Consider the following 27,822-nt stretch of genomic DNA (forward strand, 5'->3'; position numbering starts at 1 on the left):
GTTATTGGGGCAAATTGATCAAAATTTATCAGAACGAAACCAGACTAGACAACTAGACAAGAAAAAGTCACTTCTGATTGTCCAGTTTTTTTTTAAACTAATAAGTAATTTCTGATTTGTTCTTTAAAAAGGTAGAACAAAATCTATGACTTTGAAATGAAGACCAGTGCTAAAAGAGTTGTTTCTTTGCCTCTGTGTTTTTACATTTCCGGTGTAGTGTTTTTAATGCAGAATATAAAGAAAATGATAAAACAGGCTTTTAAAGTTGTTTATTTTCTAATTTAAGCCATCTATGGTGGATTGTGGATTGGATTTAGTGACACTGGATTCCAGATGAATTTTAAATGGTCAGATGATAGCACTGTCAAATATACAAAGTGGGCAAAAACTGAACCCAACAATTGGAATGGAGAGACAAGGGAGGATTGTGTTATTATGCTTCTGAAGGTTTGTGTAGATGTATATAGTCATTTGCTCATTGCAAATCATTTGGTATATTCTATCATTTACTGCTAATCATTTGGTAAAAACTATCATTTACAAGTTACTTGTTCTAATATCTGTATTACACATTGATATTTATACACCCTCCCCCCTTTCCACACACACACCCATATCTCCTTTTGTTTAGAGACTATCATAAATTCATCAATTTGTTTATCTCACAGAATGGTAAATGGAATGATGTTCCTTGTGACAAGGCCAATGCAGGATTTATTTGTAAGAAGAGGAAGCAAGTTTTAAATAAAGTTACACAGTCACCACTAGCTATTGGTTGTGTCAATGTAAGTTTTAGATGGAGTTACACAGTCACCACTAGCTATCGGTTGTGTCAATGTAAGTTTTAGATGGAGTTATACAGTCACCACTAGCTATCGGTTGTGTCAATGTAAGTTTTAGATGGAGTTATACCGTCACCACTAGCTATCGGTTGTGTCAATGTAAGTTTTAGATGGAGTTACACAGTCACCACTAGCAATCGGTTGTGTCAATATAAGTTTTAGATGGAGTTGTGCAGTCACCACTACCTATCAGTTGTGTCAATGTAAGTTTTAGATGGAGTTACACAGTCACCACTAGCTATCGGTTGTGTCAATGTAAGTTTTAGATGGAGTTACACAGTCACCACTAGCTATCGGTTGTGTCAATGTAAGTTTTAGATGGAGTTACACAGTCACCACTAGCAATCGGTTGTGTCAATATAAGTTTTAGATGGAGTTGTGCAGTCACCACTACCTATCAGTTGTGTCAATGTAAGTTTTAGATGGAGTTACACAGTCACCACTAGCTATCGGTTGTGTCAATGTAAGTTTTAGATGAAGTTACACAGTCACCACTAGCTATCGGTTGTGTCAATATAAGTTTTAGATGGAGTTGTGCTGTCACCACTACCTATCAGTTGTGTCAATGTAAGTTTTAGATGGAGTTACACAGTCACCACTAGCTATCGGTTGTGTCAATGTAAGTTTTAGATGGAGTTATACAGTCACCACTAGCTATCGGTTGTGTCAATGTAAGTTTTAGATGGAGTTATACCGTCACCACTAGCTATCGGTTGTGTCAATGTAAGTTTTAGATGGAGTTACACAGTCACCACTAGCAATCGGTTGTGTCAATATAAGTTTTAGATGGAGTTGTGCAGTCACCACTACCTATCAGTTGTGTCAATGTAAGTTTTAGATGGAGTTACACAGTCACCACTAGCTATCGGTTGTGTCAATGTAAGTTTTAGATGAAGTTACACAGTCACCACTAGCTATCGGTTGTGTCAATGTAAGTTTTAGATGGAGTTATACAGTCACCACTAGCTATCGGTTGTGTCAATGTAAGTTTTAGATGGAGTTATACAGTCACCACTAGCTATCGGTTGTGTCAATGTAAGTTTTTTAAAAATGCCATCCACAATAAAGCAATATCAGTACTGTATTTAATGATTTGCGATCATTGATTGGAGATTCAACTGTCCAGAATGCAGGTGCATCAATGACTCAAATTGTTAACCAATGAATTAACGACAGACTTCATCCGGTCGAAATTATTGGAGATACATGATCTACTGCATAATACTTATAAATTATCAGTTGTCATCTCAACAAGATTGGTTTTCTCGCTTGAGCCTGTACTGCTTAAGTGAGAAAAGCATTCTCGTTGAGATAACCAATAATGATCTGTTTATTGCTATTTGACCTATGACGATGTTGTTAATTTTATTGATAAGGTTATGTGCGCCCTTAGCTTCTAGCGATAATTTTTCACATACTCTACATTGCTGAGATTAAGGAAATTTTCAGTCAGTAAGATCAAAGGAAAATTTTGTAAAATAGTGATAAATAATCATTATTTTATTCATGGTTTTACTTGGAAGCAATAGCTGCATGTCCTATAGTAGGTACAGAAAATGAGAAACTGATCATTCCTTATATCATAAATTTTGGTTTCCAGTCGGAAATATTTAAACTCATCCCTTTTTCCCCTTTGAGCATCTACCTTGTCATGTAGGAATAAAAAAGATGCGGAGAACATGTTAATAATATTGCCAGCCAATGGTAATGTTAAAAGAAAAACATTAATTTAATCTTGTTTATTTACAGAATACCATTGGTTATGATGCTTACTGCTATGGATTCAATGATGAAACCACGGATTGGTCAACAGCAGAGAGTGTTTGTGCTCAAGTTCAATATGGGCATCTGGCAACAATAAACAATGTGTAAGTAAATCTGTTCTTTTTTTTAAATTTTCAAGAAAATGCAACTGAAATTTAATATTTAAGTAAGTTACAGCTCTACGTAGTTTATATGATATATGACATTAATAGCTAAAATGTAAATACCAATTATCAGCCGTGCTTATTTTGTATTTTAGCACCAATTGACAGAGCTAAAAACAAGGTCGCAATTGAATGGACAAAAAAAAAATAATGGTGTATTGGAATCTGATAGTGATAAAAAAAAGGACATTTGACAAAAATTAATGCATACAAGTTACTGGTTATGATCAAAATTGACTTGTGACCAAATAAATGGCATACTAGTAACTGCTCAAGATCCAACTGGACATCACACAAAAATAATTGACATAAGTTAGTGAAGTAACTGCATGTTCCTGATCAAAATGAAGATCTGACAAAATAAATGGTGTATTATCTTAAGTTATGATCAAGATGGACTGCTGACCAAAAATAACTGACAAATTAGAAACTGCTCTTGATGAAAATGGATATCAGACAAAAAATAATGGCAAACAAGTTACTCTTCATGATCTAAATGAAGGTATGACAAAAATCAATGGCATACATTAAGTAACTCTTCATGACCTAATTGACATCTCACAAAAATAAATGATGTATTAATAACTGGTCTTGATCTAAATAGACTTTAATAGAATATCTCATATTTTGTATGTTTTATTTATAGATTATCGTTATTTTACCTATGACGCCGTGTCAATTTCATGTCAATTTCATTAGCAACACCATGTGCCTTCTAAGTTTCTAGAGATAATTTTCCATCTCAAGCGAGAGGTATGATATGAAATATTATCACAAAAAAAGATCAAAGGAAAAATGCACAAAATAGCGATAATTATCACTAAATTTTTTTTTCCCCACTAATGTTCTTACCATAAATTTTATTCATTATGATTTAGGTACACCCAGTTGTTTTTAGCCAGTCAGATAGCCGGTAAATCTGGACACTATTGGGTTGGTCTTACTCAGGATGTAAACTCGGGTGCCATGGTGTCATGGACAAGTGGTCTTCCAGTATCATATACAGCTTGGTCCAGGAGTCATACAGGTAGTCTTAATTGTTTGACTGCATTTAAAAAAAGGTTTATTTGTTTGTTTGTATTGAATGTTGTGTTCCTTGTTTGTCTGCATTGAATCTGGTATTACGTGTGTGCCTTATTGAGGCCCGTCATGGGGGGGTCCTAGTAATCACATAATCACCATTTTTTTGCCAATATAATCACATAATCATTAAATATTTGCCTTGGTAATCAAAAATTGATTATCTTTAGTAATCAAATAATCATAAACTAAAATCTTTGTAATCATTAAATAACAGTTTAAATGTTAAACATTTAATAACAAAAAAGCTTCAACAGTTGTAAATAAAATCTGGGTCTGCTCTGAAATGTCTATCTCTTTTACTCTTTCTTTGGTTTTCTTTGGGAAGCTCTTCCTCTTCCTCATCCATCTCCTCTGGTGAAATAGTATCACCCGCATCTTTTGCTGGAAGAATAGATGTATACAATTCTACTGAGAGAATAATAGTATCATCTTCCACCTCAACATCCTCAAGCTCTATTGTTCCTAATATGCCACTACTTTTGACCTTAGTGTTCATTCCACTAACAAACTGAAGAGGAAGAAGATTGGCCTGATGGTACATTATACATTTTACCTCTTCTTGCAGTTCAACCAAGTGTTCTAACAATTTGGCAACAACCAATTTCTGATTCAATTTCAGATATATTAATGTTTTATTACTAAGTATTATTTTCTGGCTTGATTCATTAGATTTTCTGGTCTCTTTTTGAAGACAGTTGTCAAGATTACCAACATCTATCTCTTTAACTCCTGTATCACCTTTTTCATAACATGTTAATGGTAATGTTCCGGGCTTATCTTTAGTTGTTAAACCCCTGACTGTGTTTTGTCTGACACTCTGACCAAACTCTGAACGCCAACATCTTAATTTTGACATTTGATCTGCACTCAATTTCTTTTTCACAGGCAAGTCCATTCTTGGTATTTCTTGAAATGAGACATATGAGTTGTCTGTTCGATGATAATATGAGTTTTCACCCGTGAAATAAACAAAACTGGATTTAGTTACTCTTTTCAGAAGTTCTCGTGTGCAAGAGTGAAATCTTTGACTAAACTGAAGAACAAGAGGCATGTCATTTCCTTGCCTCATTTCTGCAAAGAGATTTTCAACAACTAATGTTAGACAAGACTTGATATTCAATCTCTCCTCAAATGTTGGTTTGACTTTCCTTGCAAGATCAAGTACTTGTTGTAAGCTGTATCATCATCTTCAGGTCTGAAACTGACTGAGCAGAACATGCACCCTCTGGACCCTGTAAAGTTTTGTTAATTCCTGTAAAATCTCTAATACGTTCATTGCATTGAATGAGAAACTCATATACTTTCTGTAAAACAGCAATCCTGTCTTCAAAACTATCTTCATTACTAACATTTGGCAAAGTGACACCAATTGCTTTGTGGAACATGTTAAGGAACTCAAGAAATTTGACAAGAGGGGAAGAACTAATGACCATTCTCACAGATCCTGCAGCAATGTCTGTCACGAAGATTGTACCCTGTTCTGTGCACAATCCTGCTGGTTGTTGAAACTCAGCTTCTACACCATCTCTGTGCCCCGTTTTTCCCACTCCTGCATAATCAGTTAAGGTATTACTCCTATGCATACCAGATAAAAGTTTTATTTTCTTATCCTGTATGTCAGTCAAAACAAGACCATCATGATAAACTGCAATTCCAAAAGCTTGTTTTAAATCTGATCCATTTGAGACTAATTTCGTTACATTTTCAGCTAATTTTTCCCCGTTTCTTTCGATACTGAAAATACCTCCTTTTGCCAAATCAGATGATGCAAAATATACATAATTGTCTTTCAAAACCATGTTGTAAATGAGTGGTATGCAAGTGTAAACTATCTGTATAGTACTTGCTGTTACAGTAAGTCCATTGCTTGTCAAAGTGAGCATACTTATATTTCCTGATTTTAAGTCTGAAACAATCAATTTATCTGCTCCTATAGTACAAAGTCCTGCAGGGGCATCTATTTCATGATCCATGATTTCAAGTTTTTTGGCTTTTTGTCCTGATCCAATTACATTTCCTGAACTTTCTGTGCTGACTTGATTATCTTTAATCCATTTTTGTAACTTTTGTTGCAAGTCTGCTTTCTTCAGGGTTCTATCTTTATTTTCCCATAACCCCTGGTCTTTGAGAGCTTTTTGCAGTTGCTTTATGGTCATTCTGTCGGGATCGTAAACAGAATTTCCTTTCAAATCTAAAAAGAATATGGCTTTCTCTGTTAAATCAGACACATAAATAACCTCCTTAGTATAGGCAACCCCAATAGGATGGTTTAACTTTCCTGTAATTTCTACAACATCAACAGTTGCCTTTGGCTGCATCAGCTATCAGTAACATCCCATTTTCAGTAATACAGACTGCAATGGGTGAAGACAGTGTCCCCTTTTTGTTGTCTTCATATAACCGGTATTTTTCTGGTATTATTGTATGAGTTATTGTCTTAATACCTGAAACACTGTTTCTCACTGGTTTACTTGATATCTCCAAAGATGCATCAACATCCATTCTATCTCTATTTTTGCATGCTGCAACTGTCAGGTGTGGTCTTAGTTTATCTTTTAAACTTGGGTCTCCACGTAATGTTCGAAGAAGTACCCGATTGATGCGGCATCCATCAACGAGAAGAAACCAATTACTGAAGTGTCTGGCTAAACGCTTTCCTACATGGACACCATCTGGTACACAACATGCAAGTGAGACATTCGGATCAATGCTTCCATTTTTTCTTCTTTCTTCAAACATTTCTTCTGCACCTTTATTTTTTGATTCGGAGTCCATAGTAATCACAAGAACCATTAGCTTTACACATTTTTCTTTTTGTCTTAAACAGTTGCCACAACATCGAAGGGAATGGTCTATGTGACATTGTCCATTTCGTTTACAGTCTTGGCAAACGGATCTTTGTTCTAAACAAGTTTCACATTTTGATGAGCAGTTACCACTTACAATCACTCCATTTTCAGTGTTAATGTGACCAGATTTTATGCACTGCAAACATATTTGCAATTGATTACAATGGAGATTGAATTTTTCAAAAGTCTCAGCAGAAGAAATTCCTTTACAATTATAATCAACACCTACAGGAAGAGTCAGTTTATTATCCAGGGAAGTGAGACATGTAACTTCAGCTTCTTGCACAAACAAACTTTTTAGCATTTCCGGAGAAGGATTAGGGTGCCTTTCAATGAATTCATTATCTATTTTCAATGTTCCGCCTATCAATACACCTTGCCTAATGTCGACCATTAGCCCAGGTTTTAACGCCATTCCATCTTTCTGCATTGCAACCGGTATAACTTTTGTGTAACCATTGTTAAGTAAAGAAGTTACGACAGAATCCTCTTGAGCACAAATTTCCAAAAAGCTTCTCAAAAGGTTACAATGGATACCATTTTCTGTTGTATATCCACTTACATTTTTGTGTCTTGCAAAATGGCTAGGAAGTGGAAGATTCCATGACTTCCAATCAAAGTGTTTAATACCACCCTTTCCTGTTCCTAAAAACCCTGGACCTCTGAGGATATTCAAGACCTTCTTATGTCCATGATATTCAATTGTTTCTACAAACTCAAGAATTCTTTCATCCCAATGAAATTGTTTTTTAGGATCTTCTACTTGTTTCACAAAATTCAAAACATTATCAATGTACACATAAAATATGTGATTTTTCTGCAAAAGCCCTGAATTGAGCACGTCCTGAAGTTTCTCACATATACTATCCCAATAGGTAAATCTCCTGAAATAAAAACAAAACACAATTATTATGGTGTGGGATGTGGTAACAATAAATAACATTGCCTAGGCACAATTTGAATTATGATTTGCAAAAATTCATCTTCGTGTAATTATTTGTGATTGGACAATATTAAACCATGGAAGTAGGCATAGTTTTGACTAGTGATCACTAGATTGAACTAGACAATGAACTATATTGGTATGTTTTCATGTGTGTGTGAACCTGACTGATCATGTATACATAACCAGGGACGTATATATACGTCCTTGACATAACACACTTTTATGTCATAGGTTTAAATGAGTATCAAAATTCGTTAGATTATTGACATAACTGGTAAATACATTTCATTTCTGATCATTTCTTTCTGATAAATCTAATGATGGCTAATGCAATCTGTTGTCATGTGTTTTCAAGTACTGAATGCGAGATGTTTTTTCAAGTATCGTCTTGGTACCTGTTTTGACGCGGACCAGAAATGACGCACCAATTTAGTTTTGGGTTTTATATTTCTAAACAAAAGCTGTGACGTCATCGATAATTACTATTCATAACATGATGGTGAAGGTCATATGACTACAACATAGATGCCTCAAACTCTGTCCAGAAATGTTATTATTGCTTGAATTAGTAAAGATAATGCAATTTCCGCCATTTTATTGAGGTAAAAAACAGTCGACCCTTCCCAGAATGATTATCAGTCCTAAATCCACTTTGGCCGGCAAAAGTATGTAAGCACATGCTGCCCCAGTTTGTGTTTTTCAAATCATATGACTGTCATGTGACATAGTTTTACATTTAAGCGGGAATCACTGTAGAACAAATGATCGTCGCTTATATAATTTTCTATTGTTTATCGATTTTTTTCATTCATTGTACGAAGTATACATTGATAAATGTTTTAATGTCAATGTTGTTTTATGAATGCAATTACTTCTTATTTTCAAGTATATGGAATATATATGTCACTTTGATAAATTTTGAACAATTTTATATAAAATTTGAAATAAAATATAGGTTACAATTAAATTAATGAAAAAAATTGTGTTGCTATCAACATGATCATAAAAGTGACTGTAAATGTCAACATTTGTTATTAAAATTAAATTTGTTGAATAGTGTTAACTTTAAATTATCCGGATTGAAGCAATTTTTCGAACACCAGGTACACTGCAAGTGGTTTTTACTGGTTTGTTTATAGTGCATCATTACTGGTACCCATCATAAGTTGACAGTCCGTTTGTAATGTTAGCAAACATGATTTTTATTGCTTTTACTGTTTCAAAAATCAACTGTTTAATGATTGAAATACATTAACAAGTGATCAACCTTTCATTCTATTCCGTATTTCTTTTTCTTTTAAATGGTAGATTAAATGCAGAGACAAACACACGTTAGGTGCGTCATTACTGGTTCCTCGGGGATATTTAATGTTAGAGAACCACTCGTGCAAAGATCTATCTTGGATCACATAGCAATTGTTATAAAGTATGAAATTCATGATGGTTGTTGAAGGCCATATGGTGGCTCTAAAGGTCAGATTCTAAACATCAACAAAAACAGTGTACATTAAATATTAAAACAAGAAGCTCCCAGGAGCCTGTAGCGCTCACCTGGTCTTTCAGTTGGCATTTCAGGGGGAATAACTCCAAACGAGTCATAAGATTTTTCTGAAATGTTGGTACATAGAATCTGGGTGTCCATGGGGTCCAAAGTTTAACAAAGGCTTTTTTGAGAAAAGGCTTTAAAAATCTTCTACTGGAGAACCAGCAGTAGCAAGGCATCATAATTTGTCTGAAACCAGTAGGACATGATGTTTCAAGTTTATACAAATGAAGGTCCCGGAGTCCATGTGGTCCGAGCACTTGGGGTTCAAAGTTAGGCTTTAATGGGAAAAAGCTTTAAAAATCTTCTTCTTAAGAACCAGCAGTAGCAAGACAGTTGTGATTTGTCTGAAACATCAGTAGGACATGATGTTTCAAGTTTGTACAAATGAAGGTCTAGACCTTCATTTGTACAAACTCTACTGCTGCTTCAGACAAAGTATGACTCCCTTGCTACTGCTGGTTCTTCTTCAGGAGATTTAAAGCTTTTCCCATTTGAAACCCATTTTAAAACTTTCTTTGGACCCCATGGACCACCATATGAACAAACTAGAATCCCCAACTACCAAGGATAATCCCTACCAAGTTTGGTTAAATTTGGGCCAGTGGTTTCAGAGGAGAAGATTAAAATGTGATAATTTTCTGACAGACGCTCAGTGGTAGCAAAAGCTCACATGACCCTTTGGGTCAGGTGAGCTAATAAGACATTTAGCATTGAAAGTTTATCCCTGAGTCAAGAATTTACCTAATATTGTCAGAAATTTGGTCTGCGTAAACTGCTGTTGACAAACCATCTGAATCATATTCACTCTCAGATGATAAGCTTGAAACACTTTCAAAACTGGATGTAAAGTCATGTAGCTCATTCTCTAATATGCAACTTGATTCTCTAAATGATGCAGGAGAACATGGGGGACTTTCATCAAGCCATGTATTGTCTTGTACATCTTGCAACATTAGACTATAAAAAACAAGAAATATTTCATGACACCTTTTATTATACATCTAATACAATAAAATAAAATGAACTAGAACGACTAGCAAGCAATGACTAGATTTTCATCTTAAATTCTAATAAAACAAGAAATAAATAAAAATACAACAAAACCTTCATTTGCCACAACATGGACAATAACAAAATCAAACAACTTAATAACAAACTCTTAGAACGAGGTAAACATTTGGTTGGTTTTTGTAATCAGTTACAAAATTAAAGGTTGAATAATTAAAATAATTGGCTTTTCTGGGCACAGCATGATAGCACGGACTGCAACATGTCACTGAAGTAAAGTTGAGAGTTGAAGCAAGTGAGAACATAGAACTTTGTTGACCACAAAATTATATTAAAATTCTACAAAACTCATTTCATGCATATGAAGTCTAACAACTATTGACAGCAAACAATCATGGACCAATCAGTTTGTAGATCTGGTCTAACTGTTAGTTTTGTAGTTAAGGTATATAAACCCCTATGTTTTATTTTAAGCGATGGGGCCATGTTTTTTTTTCAAGACTGATATAATGGATAAAATTGAAAAAAAAAGACACATACATGACATAAAGATAAATTGCATTTTTTTTGCAGTTGTATAAAAACAATATGTAAATAAAAAATGTGTAAATAAAAAATCACATCACAAAAAGAGATAAAAAAAAAAGTACAGTGAAACCTGTCTAAACCGAATCCCTTTGGGACAAAAATTTGTATTCAGTTTAGACAGGTATTCGGATTACACAGGTTTTATTTGTATAGACATGATAGATACTTAAAACGGGACTATATATGGAGTTTGGTTTACACAGATTTTCGGTTTACTCAGGGTTCGGTTTAGACAGGTTTCACTGTATAACAATATTCTTGAATACAAATTTATACATTGAAACTGTAATGTATGGTGTTTGTCACATATCATTAAAAACCCACAGACAACCCTATATATTGAAGTCACAACTTGTTTCATTTACAAAACTATTGTCATATGAAATTCAAATGGACAGATATAACTGGTAAATGCTTATAGCACGTGAATATTCAATTGATGTCAACAAATGAAGATAAAGTACTTTCTTGCTTACATATCAGAAGGCTCCTCATCACTGGGAAGTCCCCCACTGTGAAGTGAATCATCACTTTGAACCTCATCCAATTTAGAAGAAGTGGACTTTTTTTCTTCTGATGTAGAATGTTTCAACAAAAACTCTTTTAATTTCACAGCTGATCCAGAAGTTGCTGCCTTTTGGACCCTCTTTGCATTACAACTTTTCATATCTAAAAGTAAAAAAAATTGTATACAGGTCATATTGGTCTACAGATACTACAACTAAAGTTATTGACATAATCATTAAAACAAAATATCCAAATTACTGCAATCAGAATGACCAATTCTGGTGTTTATATTTCAATGTGGGGGAATAGAATAAAGAATGGTAACAGAAATGTGTCAAAGCGACATTAACCCAACTAAAATGTACAAAACAACCCAAGGCCACCAATGGACCTACGTATATAACACAGCGATTAATCCTGTACCCAGAGGCGGGCTTTATGTTTATAAGGGGTATTGAGTAAAACAGAGAAATAGATCTTTAGTGATCTTTAGTAAGTAAGGTTGTTTTAAAAGAAAGTTGATTGCTGTCGGAAGTATTGTTACCTTTGATAATGCAGTATGGTTAAACATAAGGTAATATTTATATTTTATTTTTAATTCACATGCTCTAAAACTTAGTTGGTTAACTTTAAAAGGCTGTTTGTTCCTTAAGGGGGGAGGGGAGGGGGGGTAGTGTGTCCATCTGTAACAATCTTGTAGACACTATAACAGCCAGTCCTTAATTTTATATAGCATACATATATCCCAGTGCTTTTAAGAATTGGGGAAAATATGGTGCTTCATGCCATTCAAAAGACTGAATTGTCATAAAGGGTGTAATTATTACTCAATCAAAATAGCTTTAACATTTGATTGCATATCATATAATAGTAAGATTAAGGTATTAGTTATACATGTATAACAAATCTTGCTAACAATAAAGTGTGCTTGTTTCATATATATACTTGCGCTTATTTAGATTAGTCGTACCAAAAGATCTATGCAAATGTATGTCTACACTGCATGCACATGACACTAAGGTGGGTGATTTGATGACGACATCAGGAAACTTGTCTTTTACTTCTAAAATAATACACAGTAATCAGTATTAAAGGTTGAGATACATCAAAGCATTTTAAAGATATAACACTGTTAAAGATAAAGCTACTTGCATAGTATCCAAAAAAAAGTGTAATAATGGTTTTATCTTCATCATTTAGTCATTGTTAAGCTAAGCTGCTCTTAATATTTATCTGTGAGTGATTGATTGATGGTTTAATGCCACGGCTGCATCGATAGCTTATTTATATAAGGTGTATGTGTATATGAAATGAATATATATGAAGCCTGTTTTGTATTATTTATATATACTGAACTGAATCTTTACCTTGCTAGCAAACAAGGTAACAATACTCTTCTCAGACACATTATTGATTCCTGAGCCAACCAGTCATTACTCCAAATTCTGAATGTTGTGCTTTTTTTTTATTTACAGTACATATATTTCAAGAAATCGTCAATTGATTATAATATTGTTATAAGTTTTTAAATAAGAAAAATACCTACAATCTCACTTACTTTTTTTAAATATCAACATTCTATTTTCTGCATTTATAGGAGGCCTTCCGACATTTGCCTTCTTTGCTGGTTTGACATCATCCGATTCAGCTGGTAATTTTCTTTTTGCCATTGATTTTTTGTCCATCAATATCTGATTTACTGATCTCACTTCCGTCTCTACTACTTTAACTGAAAATTAATGAATTGGGTCATTAATAACAATATTTACAGTGACACTAAGTACATGTAATGACAGTTGAAACAACTGTATACATGTTTATTGATACAATTTGATATGCAAACATAATGGATATAAATAGACAGTGGCAAATCCAGATTTTTTTAAAAGGGGGGGGGGGGGGGGGGGGCTAATTTTTTTTCAAAATAAAAGGGGACTGGATAAGAATTTGGGGATACAGGATATTGCAGTTTAAATGTTTTGTGTTTTTAAACTTTTTTTTTCTTCTTTGTCTGCATCCACGCCTATCTTCGGGAGTGCGCTAGGTTGCACCTGCCTCATATTAAAAATTATCCAAAACGTTTGAATTTGTATACCTATAATCTCATAATTTTGTTGAATAAGTGGCATCATTAATGTGAACTGGCTTTCTGTGTCAATAGCAAACACTCTGCCTTTTGGGAACTCTGGCTCTGGCTCCATTCTCCTAACGCTGAGCTTGATTTTATAGTTCATCACAAATATTTCATTTGCTCTTTCTTTAATGCCACATGTTGCGTTCATCCGTTCTAGAACTTCTGACAGACTTTCCACACTGTCCTCGTCATATTTGAAGAAAAATGACCAACGTACAGCCGGTTTATCCTGGCCTGCTTTGTAGATAGCGCACGTCACTTCGTGCAATACCTTTTTTGATGTCATATTCATGTTCTTACCAAACTTTCTACATGATAACTGGTTCCTTACTGTTATTTCATACAGAACGCTAACGAACGCAAGTCAAAAACAGGAACTGGAATAAATTAAAATGTAAAATTAAACCGATATCGGGTTTCTAATTTCCGTAAATTGAGATTGCTGTGCGTTTACACGCTAGGTGATCGTAGGTATAGTTGATCAAAGTTATCAGTTATATTTTAGATAATTTAAAAAACCTTTTAGATCATTTTATTTTTTTTAAACTTGGTAATCATTTAATCAAAAATCCAGTCCTAGGTAATCAAATAATCATGAAATATTTGGCTTAATAATCAAATAATCATTAAAAAAAACGGCCAAGTAATCACATAATCAAAAACCCCATGAGGGCCCTCCTTATTGAATGTGGTATTTTTTGTGTGTCTGCATTCAATGTAGTATAATTCATTTGATAGACATAAATGCTGTTGACAGCAACCAAATTTCAAATAAAGTAATTGTATTTCTGTTATACTGAAATGCTTTGTAATAAATTGTTTCAAATGTTTTTAACCATAGAATTGACTGGAGATTTTGTCTTATTAATAAGTATTTAATGTCAAATTATGTTCTAATGACAGCTTAATTGAGACTTATGTTTAATTAGCAGAACAGTTTCGAAGAAGTCAAGTAAAATACATAATCTCGTGTATGTTGATAAAACCTGTGATAAGACAAAATTTTATATTTTAGCCATCCTTTCAAGTGTTGTGTCAATCTGTATTGATATTAAGACATGGTCAAAATATGGACTCATTTATTTCAGGGAGTATTGATGAAGATGCAATGTGTGTTGCCATGACAGCAACCCATCCTATAGGATTATGGGAAACGAAAAATTGTACATTTGAAAAGTCATACATTTGTGAATATCCCAGAGAAGGTTACACTACACCTACAACTACAACTACCACAATAGCACCTGTATTCTGTCCTTCAACTTGGTTAGAGTTTAATGGATATTGTTACAAGGTAGATTAAATCCTGATTCATGTTTTAAATAGTTATCTTCATTGTTTTTCTTTCTTTCATACACCCATATCTACGTCCACCACATTTTGAGGTTTAAGAAATCAAGTCCAGTTAATTTGTTCTGGTATGCATAAATATTTGCTACTGAACCTGGAAGTAAACTCATCAATTACAAGTTAAATGTTTTCCATATAAGGTGTGTACAAGAAGTGCAATAGTTGAGCAAAATGTCTTTTACAAGAACATTGAGAATGCTTAACATACTGGATTATTATATAGGTCAAATTTACTTATTGGCTTGTAGTCAATTCTTTACTGTACAGTAGCTTTCATCCAAAACAGTATGATATATAGTGGTGTATGCTGGTAAAGAACAACTAATAAAATGCCTGAATATAGACTTGACACAGCCCTAAAATAGTCGGCCAGCAAATTGTCTGAACAGTAACACATTTACTTAAGTGAATAAGTCGAAATATGGACAGAAAGGCTGAAAATGACTTGATAATTTATTGTTCAGTCTTTTAAGATCCATTCAGATCAAAATGGCTGCTTCAGATAAAAATTAGGTAAATAGTGATTGAAATAAACCCATGGAGATCACTTCTGTACTCAAAGTCACACGGCACGTGTATCCATAAATCATTGAAAATAGCCTGACAAAGTTCAACCACACTTGAAATCCTTCGCCTACAGGAGATGAACTGTGTGATTGTTTAAGTTTCCTATACCAAAACTTCTTTCTTACAATAATCAAAATGGTAATTAACTCTTTATTATTTTTTACACAATAAATTTCAAGTGAAGTTGTAAACTTTATATTTATAAAGACTTTTCAAGTCTGAAAAACTATTACCTTTTGAACTTGAATATGAATAAATAGTGTTTCAGTCTTTTCTACAAGTCCTACAGTTTGCACTGGAAAGAAGATCATGGTAAGTGTTTGTTTTGATACCTAAAATGTTGTTTTTGTTTTTTTGTTAAAGAATATTAATGAGAATGGAGCAAAAAGAACTTGGATGAAAAGCCGTGACTTCTGTCGGGAGAGAGGAGCTGATTTAGCTAGTATTCACAGTGGTGAAGAAAATAACTTTATGAAAAACAGAATGATTGGGTAATATATATATAAATAGGCAGTTTCTAACTTCCTTTCTTACTATTTTTCTTTTTATGCCCCACCTACGATAGTAGAGGGGCATTATGTTTTCTGGTCTGTGCCTCCGTCCGTCCATCCGTCCGTCTGTGCCTCCGTTCGTCCGTCCGTCCGGTTAAAGTTTTTGGTCAAGGTAGTTTTTGAAGAAGTTGAAGTCCAATCAACTTGAAACTTAGTACACATGTTCCCCATGATATGATCTTTCTAATTTTAATGCCAAATTATAGTTTAGTTTAGATTTTAAAACGACAATAAAGACAATTATTCTTACCTAGTGAAAGACAACTGTGATACCTTTTGATATCCAACCACTATTACCCAATAGGTATAAGTCAGCATGCCCGCAATTGTTGACTTCTTATAGAAATCATAGCTACTGAAAGAAGATTATAGGGGATATATTTAGTACATGTACTAAGTTTCATTTTATTCTATATAAGGCCAAATAAAAATATATGTGTGGTTCCAGTTACCCTACCAACCCTAGTTTTTTAACTCTCCGAACCTAGAACTTTTTTTTTCAAAAATTGAAAATGATCAAATTGAGGATTGTGAATTTAATAACTAAATTCATAGATTAGCTATATTAAGTAAAAATCAAAATTCCGTAAAAAATGTTGTTCACTGAAAAAAACAGGAAGTGCAACCTCATTGCTAAAGAAATATAACACCAAATTTGTTTGGTTGATTGGAGGAAGGCTAAACATATTTTTTTATTACAGCTTTTACATTAATGCTAGCAAGACAAATCTTTGTTTGGCTTGCTTGCTTTGTTTGTATCAGTGTTTGCTCAAGAAAGGCGGGGCTTCAGCTTGTATATATCATACTTAGATTTTATTGGACGTTATGTGTGAGGTTAAAGACACTTAATTTTAAAACATCACATGACAAATATTCTCACATGTTTTCTCACCTGTAAAAATACAATAATTTGTCAATGAAAGAAAAATATAAACTTTTTTCTTGTATGAGGCTGAGAAACTGGCCTTCAACATTAATTGACCTAATATTGTTTTTATAACATATCAATCTATTAGTTCAGTCAGTTATTTCCATGTCTGTCCTTCGGTTATGCAACTCAAGAAAATATTCCAAAAAATGGGAAACAATTGTATCGAAAAGAGAAAATCAGTGCACCTTTTTTATGTTAGGGTGTGTTTGAGATGAATATTTTGTCTTGAAAATGTACAAAACAAGAGTATTTGATACATCATCTCGCTTCAGACTCTATCATTTTATATAGCAAAGCTACAGGTTGACTTTATAACATAAAAAAAATCACAGTACTAAAAGATGAAACATAGGGGTCAAGTGAAATACCTATCCAATTGATCACAAAATTAGAGTAGGTGTGTCCGAATAGCTATTTTACTAAAAGTGCTTGACGACAGTCTTTAAGTTGGATCTCTGAAAAAAAATTGTCTTCCGTTTCTATGATTGTGAAAATGAACTTGCGTAATAGGAAGATAATTTCGACAAAGTAGAATCCTGTCTGTATTGTATATTTACAGGTAAGGAAACATGTGAGAATATGTGTCATGTGATGTTTTAAAATTTAGTGTCCTTAACCTCCAACATAACGTCTAATAAAATTTAAGTATGATGTATACAAGCTGAAGCCCCTCCTATCTTAATTACCATGCTTGAGCAAACATTGATACAAACAAAGCAAGCAAGCCATACAAAGATTTGTCTTGCTAGCATTAATGTAAAAGCTGTAAATCAATTTACATGCTAGATAACATTTCAAAGAAGGATAACTCATATTTTTTAATTGGAAAATAAATAAAGGGCAGATAATAATAAAATGTTTTCAGGTTGCAGTCTTATAATTGACTACTCCATAGGCTTACATGCAAAACAGCTGATCTTCGAAAATAAAAAAAATAAAAAAAGCTACATAGAATTTTTTTTTCATGTTCATATCAAATATGTACTAATGTGAAATTGTGATTTAATCGGAAAAAAAAGTGTAAAATAAAAAGAATAAAAAGTTACGTAAACCTGAAATCAAAACATTTTTTTACTACTTTCTCTTTGCTGTCTAGGCCGTACCACTTCCAGTAAACATAATATCCTTCCACTTTCCTGGATTGATATCCCCCAAAAGACGCAAGATTTTTTTAAAGTCTATATATATGTTTCAATTCATATATTCGTTCGATAATTTAATGGGGGTAAAACAAGGGGAGTCCTTGTCGCCTCCTTTGTTTTTATTCATCATCAATGACTTGATTGAGGACATTCATATTGATATTCGGGATGATGCCGTTACTGTGAATAATATTCTTATATATCTTATTCTTTTTGCGGATGACACTGTTTTGTTTGGAAAATCACCAGAATTATTGCAAGAACTTTTAGATAAATTATTGAAATACTGTCATAAGTGGAACATTGAAGTTAATACTGAAAAAACAAAAGTTATAGTATTTAAAAATGGATGGCAACCAGTAAGTGCCAGATTCTTCTACGACAATAAAGAGTAGAAATAGTAAATTCCTGTATATATCTTGGCATGATGTTTTATTTTAATGGAAAATTCATACAGACTCAGAAACGTGTGTCCCAACAGGGATCACGAGCTATATCGTCATTGTTAAACTCAGTGAAAGATTTGTACTTGTCAAAGAAGAAACAACTTGATCTATTTGACAGTATGGTGGCATCTGTTCTTAATTATGCTTCGGAAATATGGGGTTTCAATCGAGGTAAAGATGTTGAAATTATTCACAATCGTTTCTGTCGATATATTTTAAAAGTAGTCAAATCTGTCCCAAATTGTTTTTTACATTGAGAATTGGGCCATTTTCTTATGTATATTATGAGAAAATTTAGAATTTTGAAATATTGGTTGAATATGTTAACTAACAAAACACCTATTGTTTATGATGTTTATAAATTGTTACTTGATGATGCCAATAATGGCAAAAAAAACTGGGCTTCTAATGTACGTGACTTACTATTTGATAGTGGTCTCAATTATATATGGTATCAACAATCAGAAATACATACTATTGGATTTTTTGATGTAATTAAGAATAGAATTAAAGATCAGTATATACAAAGCTGGTTATCAAATGTAGAAAAGAGCGAAAAACTTAGTATTTATAAGGATATAAAGTTAGAATTTAGGTTTGAACATTATTTAGATTTTTGTTATAATTCACACTTTTTAACTAAATTGCGAAGTGGTACATTTAAACTGAACATTGAAACAGGAAGATATACTGGCATGGCTAGAGAATTACGTTTATGTAAATGTTGTAATATGCAGTGTGTTGAAAACGAATATCACTTTTTATTAGTATGCCCTGCCTATAGATCAATAAGGCCTATATATTTGCCAAAATTCTGTTGTTCTTGGCCAAACCTTACTAAATTACAGTATCTATTTAAGTTAAAGTCTGTTTTACATATTAAAAGATTGTGTAACTACATTAAATCTGCGTGGTCAATCAGATCACATATTGTTACTTAATGTTATTTGCTTTCTTGTAATGATTTATATGTATTGATCTCTGCTGTTTATCATTTCTCATGTTGTAAATATGTTTTTCGTTGCTATAGCATATATATGCTTTTTGCAATAAAGTATTCATTCAATTCAGCATGAACCTATAATCAAACAGAAAAAATTGAGTTCAGAAAAATATTCAGAAAAAAATGAACTATTTTACAACAAGAAATCTGCTAACTTTACATACAACAAACGAGAATTTTCCATGTCTATGTTTTACTGACAAGTCCCACATCAAATATATCAGTACATAGCTTTGGATCCATACTATCATTTTATGATAGACAATCAACAGGGAGAATACAGCATAAAAAAAGTCCAACCGGCCTTACACTTTTCAGAAACTATAGAATATACATTTAAACCGTTTAAAAAGTGCATTTTACACTTATTTTATGTTTTTTAGCCCCAAAAAGGTCCCAAATTTTTTTTTAAACTTCGCCCCCCCCTTTCCAAATTCCTGAGTCTGCCCCTGAACCTGGTCATAAATATAGCTGTTTATGTTAATGCAATGTTCAATTGAACATACAACAAATTAATATTCTTGACAAGTATTTCATCATACTTTTATTGAAAAGGACTATACAAAGTTAGCCAGGAAAAAATTGAAATTTGACCACTTCAATTTTAACAGAAGTTAATATAGCTACATAGATTGCTGTCATCTGAATTCTATCAGAAGTATCCATTATGGCTAAAATGCAATAATTCATAACAGAATGCACCAAAACTAAAAAAGTAACATGACTCTTTATTTTACAACCAAACACAATGTAAAATGGCTAACTTCCAGTATAGGGGCGTGTATAATAGCTGGAATCAATTTTTGTAAACACAATTTTTGTGCAGATTTTGACAAACCAAAATAAAAAATTTGAAACAAATACTGACCTACGAACCCTTTTTGAAAAGGATGTAACTGGAACCCTATATATATTTTTATTTGGCCCAAGAGAATTTACAAATTGTGCTTGTCCCTTGTCAGGAGCCTGTTATTCAGTGGTTGTTGTTCATTTCTGTTATATTTGTTTTTTCTCGCAAATTAGATTGTTATAAATAGCGCCTCTATAGTTGTCTTGTTTGAATTGTTTTACAGTTTTCATGTCCCATCATTGTATAGCTGATTTTACCATATGGGGTTTCATTACAGCTAATTTCTTAATGCATGCAGGGTAAGGCTTTGGTTAGCTTGCTTGCTTTGTTTGTATATTGGCAATTGTAATTGGGATAACTTTTAATCAAATTGAAATATATTATATACTTGTTTAATAATGCCTGTCTATATTGTTTGCAGGTTTCAATCTAAATTTCAATGCTTGAGCTAACGTTTTACAAACCAAGCAAGCAAGCCAGCCAAAGTTTTACTCTACAAGCATTAGGAAATTAGCTGTAATATCAAAACAGTGTTTGTTGTTGTTTGTTTTCTTACAACCTGCTAACTTTTGGAAGTTTTCTTTTTATTTCAATTTAAAGCAATGAACTCTAATTCAATTAAAGATGAAAGACCACTTTTACTCAAGAACCTTCATCACAGACAGAACCTATTACAGAGCCTACGTATTATTTGTATTTTAATTTGATCTGGTCCTCAATATGCATGAAATAATTGTTACTGGTTGGTAAATAACAAACAATGAATCAATAAATTTGAATTTAGTATAGTTAAATAGTAAAATGTATATATCAGTTACCTGAATCCAAATAATTTTGGGATAAGCACAAATAAATTTGTGTTTGTAAACATGCTGTCTTACAAAACTTACTATAATTTGTTAATATTTTTAGTTACCGTAACTATGGTGACGTGTGGGTTGGTTTAAATGATAGAGATTCAGAAAATGGTAAGTTGACTTTTAATTCCTTTAACATTGTTTTATATTTTCAGTTTTCTAATTTACTTTTAGTTGAGGGACAACCATAGTTTTACATACTAGAGACCAGTAATATTTGAATATTTATTTACAAACGAAAATAACTATCTATTCATTTATTTTCCTGTATTGAGCTATTCCCACAAAATCGAAGAAATTTTGTATCCAATGATTTAAAATAATCAATCTGCAGAACTTGGTTGAGAGTATTCAAAGTGTTCCATATTTAATCAATCAGAATTTACCATCAATATATTTTGGTCTGTAAAAGATTAGCATGAAAATGTCAAGCTGTTGATTGAATTATTGCCTTTTTAAATATTTAGGTTTTGAGTGGTCTGATGGATCCCCAGTGGACTTCATGATGTGGGGACCAAATGAACCCAACGATAAATATCAACAAGAAGATTGTGGTATGCTGAATAGATATAGCAGTGGATGGAATGATGACAATTGTTACAAAGTTAAATCCTTTGTTTGCAAAATTCAAAAAGGTAATAAAAAAAAAATGGTCACATATATAGATATAATTATTTTCTGTGACTGTATATTACATTAATTTGTAGGATCCTTTACTATAGATAATTTAGCTGATCTGTAACAATAACATCTTCATGCCTTATATATCATGTACTGTAGTACGCCGCTAGATTAAAACTGATGAGGAAAGGTAACACACGGCCAGCGAAAGCTCTATTATAGTAGAGCCCAGGTGGTCGTTTGGTCTAGCAGGACGGCTGCAGTGCAGGCGATTTGGTGTCACAATATCACAGTAGCATGGGTTCGAATCCCGGCGAGGGAAGAACCATATATTTGCGAAAGCAAATTTACAGATCTAACATTGTTGGGTTGATGTTTAGACGAGTTGTATATATTTATATAAAGTGCCTAGAAAATCAACCTAACGATGTTAGAGTAGATTTGATTCGTAACTTCCTACCCGGCGCAGGTGCTGGAACCTGTACTTTTTATTTCTAACTTCTACGACAACACCGCCTAGCATTGCGCAGAGACCTTATCCCCTCCTCTAACTCTAGATTATAAAAATAAGCTTTCGTTTCGGGAGGGGTTACCTTGTCGTAGGAGTTAAACAAGGATCTGTGATACAATACACGAAGTATTCTTTTTAGTGTACAGAAATGATCATCTACTCATCTCTTCAGTATAATTACAGGATGCTAATCTATTTTTAGAAGCATACAATCACTGTAAATTAATATATGTATATCTCTGCCTATGTGTAGTGACAACTGCAAATTATACCTTGTCCATCGGATTTCTTATGATTAAGAAATACCAGCCGTTAGAATATGTATAAAGTGCCTAGAAAATCAACCCAACGATGTTAGAGTAGATTTGATTCGTAACTTCCTCCCCGGCGCCAGGGCTGGAACCTGTACTTTTTATTTCTAACTTCTACGACAACACCGCCTAGCATTGCCTTATCCCTTTTATATATATATAAAATGACTGAATGAATAGTCAACGATAAATCTTACAGGGCGATGGATCATATAAACATGATTCAGTACACTACAAAATATAATATATAACAAGTCTAAAAGGGTACAACATCATCAAAAACACAATAAAACTAACAGTATGTTAGATATTTCGGATAACAGATATCCTTCCTCGGTAATTGCACGATGACAAATGAATCATGTCAATTCAAATTAAGACTCTATCAAAATCTTGAAATTTATACAATTAAATCACACACTGGAACAATTTTAAAATTTCAAAACACGGCGCAAAGACTACAAAGATATGCCAAAATAAAAATAGATGTTTAAGATGTGAACTGGCACAACTCTAAATTCCCAAAGGTGGTGACAGTTGAGATGTTAAACAACTGCGGGGAAATACAGTCCCAATAAACAGTCCTGACGGATCTAAGCTGGTATGATATTTAAAATATGACAACGGTAGAGCAATTACAACAGAGACTGCGTATTTAAACATCCAAAAAATATAGTAATTTGATGATAAGAAAAATGAGTAATAAATTTTTACCAAGGTTAAGTAATAGAACGTGGCTGCATATTTACACATCCCTGCCAACTGTAATTAAAACTAGTATAATTCAAAAATTCCTGAAAAGTGTAAGATTCCAGTAAGGAAGCCGGAGACACTGGACACAAGTGATGGCAGGAAATTATTGATGGTAGGGAAAATGAGTGACTCTTCTATGTTTTTTCATTAATGCCCTCTGGGGAAACTGTCCTGAGCTTTCTTATCCAAAAACTTTCCCGAGCAAGTCTGTCGGCCTTTGACCAATCCTCGTTGTGATCTATGATGGTGATGGTCAGTTTTCTAAGATCAGCTTGGGTGTGCCCATGTGATCTTAAATGACAACTTACGGGGAGGTCGGGTGTAGTCACTACGATGACCATTCATATTCATATATATATATATATAACCAACCAGCAAATTTATTATGTACCGGATGGTCAGTCTAAAGATTTGCACAACGGTACTGATATAAGATGTTATTATACGAAAATGTTGTTATTAAATCGTGTTGACAAATATTTGAAGAAGGCCATTTGTTGAGCCGAATTATTTGTCAACACGATTTAATAACAACATTTTCGTATAATAACATCTTATATCAGTACCGTTGTGCAAATCTTTAGATATATATATATAGAACTAGTCGCCAAGAACTTCTAGAGTACAAAGATAAGAATAAAGCAGTTAACAGAACACCTCTTGTACTCACTTACCATCCTGATTTTAAAAATGTGTCATCCATTGTTCAGAAGCATTGGAAAATTATAGAAAAATTATTAAAATCTAAAGAAAGTATTTTCCTCACCACTAGTCATGGCCTTAAGAAGACATAAAAACATATGTGACAAATTAGTGACATCTGTATTAAGCAAAGCAGCCTACTCCACCTCCCGGTTGCTACAAACAATGTGTTCGAAGGAATTGCTTGTGTTGTAAAGCTGCTAATACAAGCAGTTCTTTCATCAGCTCTCTTACTAAACAAAATTATACCATCTACTCAAATTCCAACTGTAAAACGGAGAACTCAATTTATATATTAATATGTGACACTTGTGGCATTCAGTATGTGGGAGAAACAATGGACAAATTTAATATTCGGATCAATAACCATCGTTCATGGTACAAAACCAACAAAAACTGTCCTCTCACAAGACATCTTCGTTTCAAAGAAACATCTCAGCTCAACACTTTAGAACCTGATGGTCTTAACAAAAAAGACAAGAAAAGATACAGGAAAGATAAAGAATAATTTAATACACAGCATCGTCCTTTTTATCCTGTAATATTGGCCAGTGGACGTTGCTAACTCCAACTACCAATTTTGTAAATAATCTTGAATTTCATCCAAATTATGTATTATTTTCAAGGCAGCTAAATTCAAGTGCAACATATACATTGAGCTGCAAAAATTTCTTATCCTCTACATCTGATTTCAACAGGATAGATGCATGCCTGATAAAGCTAGTTTGTAAAATATTGCATTTATTTTTATCTTTTTGTAAATATTTTAAGCATTCTAATATTAACATACTAAATAATGTGTTAAAATTACATTGTTAGGCATTCTATAATTTTATTTGTGTAATTTAATTAATCTCAGTACTGATTAATCCACACTCTCATAGATTTGTATGTCATGTGCTGCTATTTATAGGCACTTATATAATTGAAAACTACATTCAAACCTATGATTGCGTTGGATAAAAACCGCAATTTTTATGCGTGTGCATGTAAAAAAAATTTCGTTGTAGAAGGGTCTAAATACAGCACAAACAACATTTTCCAAAAGACCAAAAAAGTAAAAAAGGATATTTTAACAAAACGCATTTGACTAACAGGTCGAACAACTGATGTTCTTAAACCCTGCTGACTACCATTGGCGATTGCCAAATAAATTGATAACACGATGTAATAAAATGGATCTTAATATTAATTTAATACTAAACAGAAAACAGTAAACTTGCAGCAAAGATGTTAGACCACAAACATGAGCTGCAAACAATTTTTTTGTACACCAGATCCAGATTTCGATAATAAATGTCTCTTCTGTGATGTTAGGAATGGAAAAGGTATTTGGAAGGCCATATAATTTACCTCAATTTAGGATAAACTCTTGAATTTAAAGAGTCAAAATAGGATGAACAGATCATATAAACTGGAGGGAAAATATGATACAAGCCCAAACAAAAAAATATATACAAGTCTAAATTGAAAACTACGTTCAAACCCATGATTGCGTTGGATAAAAATTGCAATTTTTATATGTGTGCATGTAAAACAAATTTCGTTGTAGAAGGGTCTACATACAGCACAAAAAAAATTTTCCAAAGGGACCAAAAAAGTGAAAAAGTATATTTTAACAAAACACATTTGACTAACAGGTTGAACTGATGTTCTTAAACCCTGCTGACTGCCATTGGCGATTTCAAAATTATATATATTATCTTTTACATAGCTATAGATAGAAAAAAAAGGATACATTGAGTTGCCATTGCAACTCTTGCACTGCAACCCATTGTATCTGCTGATCAGATATTCATTGGAGCCTCCCTTTATTTATTTCAAAAATTTGGTGATTTTTTTTTGACATTATGTGCACACAATAACAACACAAATAAGTTGGGTGCATTGTGAAGATATATAATCAATTGCACAGCAATGCCAATGTTATGAATTAAACTACTCTATTAGTCTTTGTAATGATATTGCAATGAAAAACAGTAAATAACAGTTTGCTATGAAACATGGAGTTAACAAAAAATGTCAAATAAATCACAGGTTTGGAGGGAAAATCAGACTTTGCTGGAAGGACTCGTTTAATAAAATAAAGAAATGACCATAATAAAACTTCATCACATGCTCAAAGAATAATAATCTGGTCCAACATGTTAAAGGGGAGATAATCCAATTTACTTGCTTCAATATTGCAACATGAGATTAAAACATCAAGAGAAATATGGATGAAAGTATTACACAATTGTAAATTTTACACTATATGAGTGTGCATGCAGGAAGGAATATTATCCTGCTCCCACATGTCAAATTAAAATTTCTTTATTTTGTAGCATGTAAGAACAAAATTCCTAGAATGTCTAGAAAAATATTTTTAAACTTTACACAGTTGTAAAACTGCCTGAAAATGTGCATGAAGAATGTAGATACTGTTCCCACATGTTAAAGGGAGATAATCAAATTAACTTTCTTTATTTCTATAACATGTGAGCACAAATCCACCGAAATGGCAACTTATGAAACTTTACAAAGTTTCAGTTCCCCCTTAGTACAATTCAAATGATATTTTTCAGGGATGCCATTGATAGAACCAAATGACACATACACTAAAGGTAAGTATTGTGTACAAGTATTTTTAATAGTTAAAAGAATATTCAAATTTGGAGTAAACTGAAACCTGATTGTGTTAGCTCGGTATTCTATATATAGGCACAAATTCCATGCGAATATGATTTTATAAAACAAAAACTTGATTTGAAACTTGAACAAAAATTGAGGGAAAATAAAAAGGATTCTGACAGGCTTCTAATTTCTTACCCACAGGTATTTATCTTCTATGTTATTTGTAATTTCTTGTTTTTTGTATGTATTTCTGGAAAAGAGTTGTTTATGAATTTTAAGGTTATTGTTCTACTTACAGAATATTGTGATAGTGAAAGTGATTGGCTATATTTTGATGGCTATTGTTACTTCATAAAAAAATATGATTTTAAGAATTTCAAAGAGGCGTCAAAGTTGTGTTATGAAAAAAAATCCAGCTTACTCAGCATACATTCCCAGCATGAAAGTAATTGGTTATTAGAACAAGTAAGATTTATGTTCAACACAGTGTTATATATTTATCTATACAATACAAATATGTTTATTATAGTTTAATACATTGATTTGATTATGTGACAAAATTATGTACAATATTGAAATATTAAATTAAATTACACCCAGCATGTCTTTTTAAATAGATATAAGTATTTATTCAATTTTACATCAGGAATTTCATATACATATAATTGTTTAAATATAAGTGTTGTTTGTGTTTTGTAAATGATTGTACAGACCAGAGAGATCAGTTTCTTTATAACCATTTCGAAATTGTACTGCAAGACCAGTGGTGATAATCGTCAGACACCTTCTTGTTAAAATCATTGCCCTATGATGATGATATTAAACAATTTATAGCTCACCTGGCCCAAAAGTACAGGTGTCTGAAAACTTACCTGCAGACAAAGATGATGGACATGTCTAAAAAAAGGAACATCGGGGATAAAATGCAATGTTTGGCTATCATCTTGAAAATGTTCAGAATGAAGAGATATGCCTTGTGTTATTCTAAACACAAAAACTGTCAGACAACAAGTTGTAGGAGTTATTGTCCATAAATGATGTATTTAACAATTTTTTTAAATTCCTTTTTGCCCATTATTTCTAAAATGTTAATGGTTAGAAAGAAACTTTAAAATACCAAAATGAGCAGCAAACTACAAATAAGTCTGTCAACCTGATTGGAATTATTTGTCGTCACCTTTTT

General features: G+C 32.8%; 1 protein-coding gene and 1 long non-coding RNA gene across 4 annotated transcripts in view; one reads left to right on the forward strand and one right to left on the reverse strand.

Moving 5' to 3' along the window:
* Window positions 1-27,822, forward strand: part of LOC143079956 (macrophage mannose receptor 1-like) — a 125,892-nt gene that overhangs the window by 62,065 nt on the left and 36,005 nt on the right. For all 3 annotated transcript variants that reach the window (XM_076255587.1, XM_076255588.1, XM_076255589.1), the window contains 10 exons: window positions 287-447; window positions 669-785; window positions 2,592-2,710; window positions 3,649-3,797; window positions 14,520-14,725; window positions 15,712-15,839; window positions 21,184-21,239; window positions 21,596-21,763; window positions 26,591-26,629; window positions 26,938-27,104. In XM_076255587.1, the coding sequence (XP_076111702.1) occupies window positions 287-447; window positions 669-785; window positions 2,592-2,710; window positions 3,649-3,797; window positions 14,520-14,725; window positions 15,712-15,839; window positions 21,184-21,239; window positions 21,596-21,763; window positions 26,591-26,629; window positions 26,938-27,104 (1,310 nt within the window). The remainder of the gene's footprint in view (window positions 1-286; window positions 448-668; window positions 786-2,591; window positions 2,711-3,648; window positions 3,798-14,519; window positions 14,726-15,711; window positions 15,840-21,183; window positions 21,240-21,595; window positions 21,764-26,590; window positions 26,630-26,937; window positions 27,105-27,822) is intronic.
* On the reverse strand, window positions 7,234-12,218 carry LOC143079957 (uncharacterized). Its single transcript, XR_012979560.1, has 3 exons — window positions 11,267-12,218; window positions 9,936-10,151; window positions 7,234-7,586 (listed from the first exon to the last, which is right to left on the reverse strand). It is a non-coding gene; the product is annotated as an uncharacterized LOC143079957 (long non-coding RNA).

This window comes from Mytilus galloprovincialis, chromosome 6 (genome assembly GCF_965363235.1).
Source record: "Mytilus galloprovincialis chromosome 6, xbMytGall1.hap1.1, whole genome shotgun sequence".
Taxonomy (NCBI): Eukaryota; Metazoa; Mollusca; class Bivalvia; order Mytilida; family Mytilidae; genus Mytilus; species Mytilus galloprovincialis.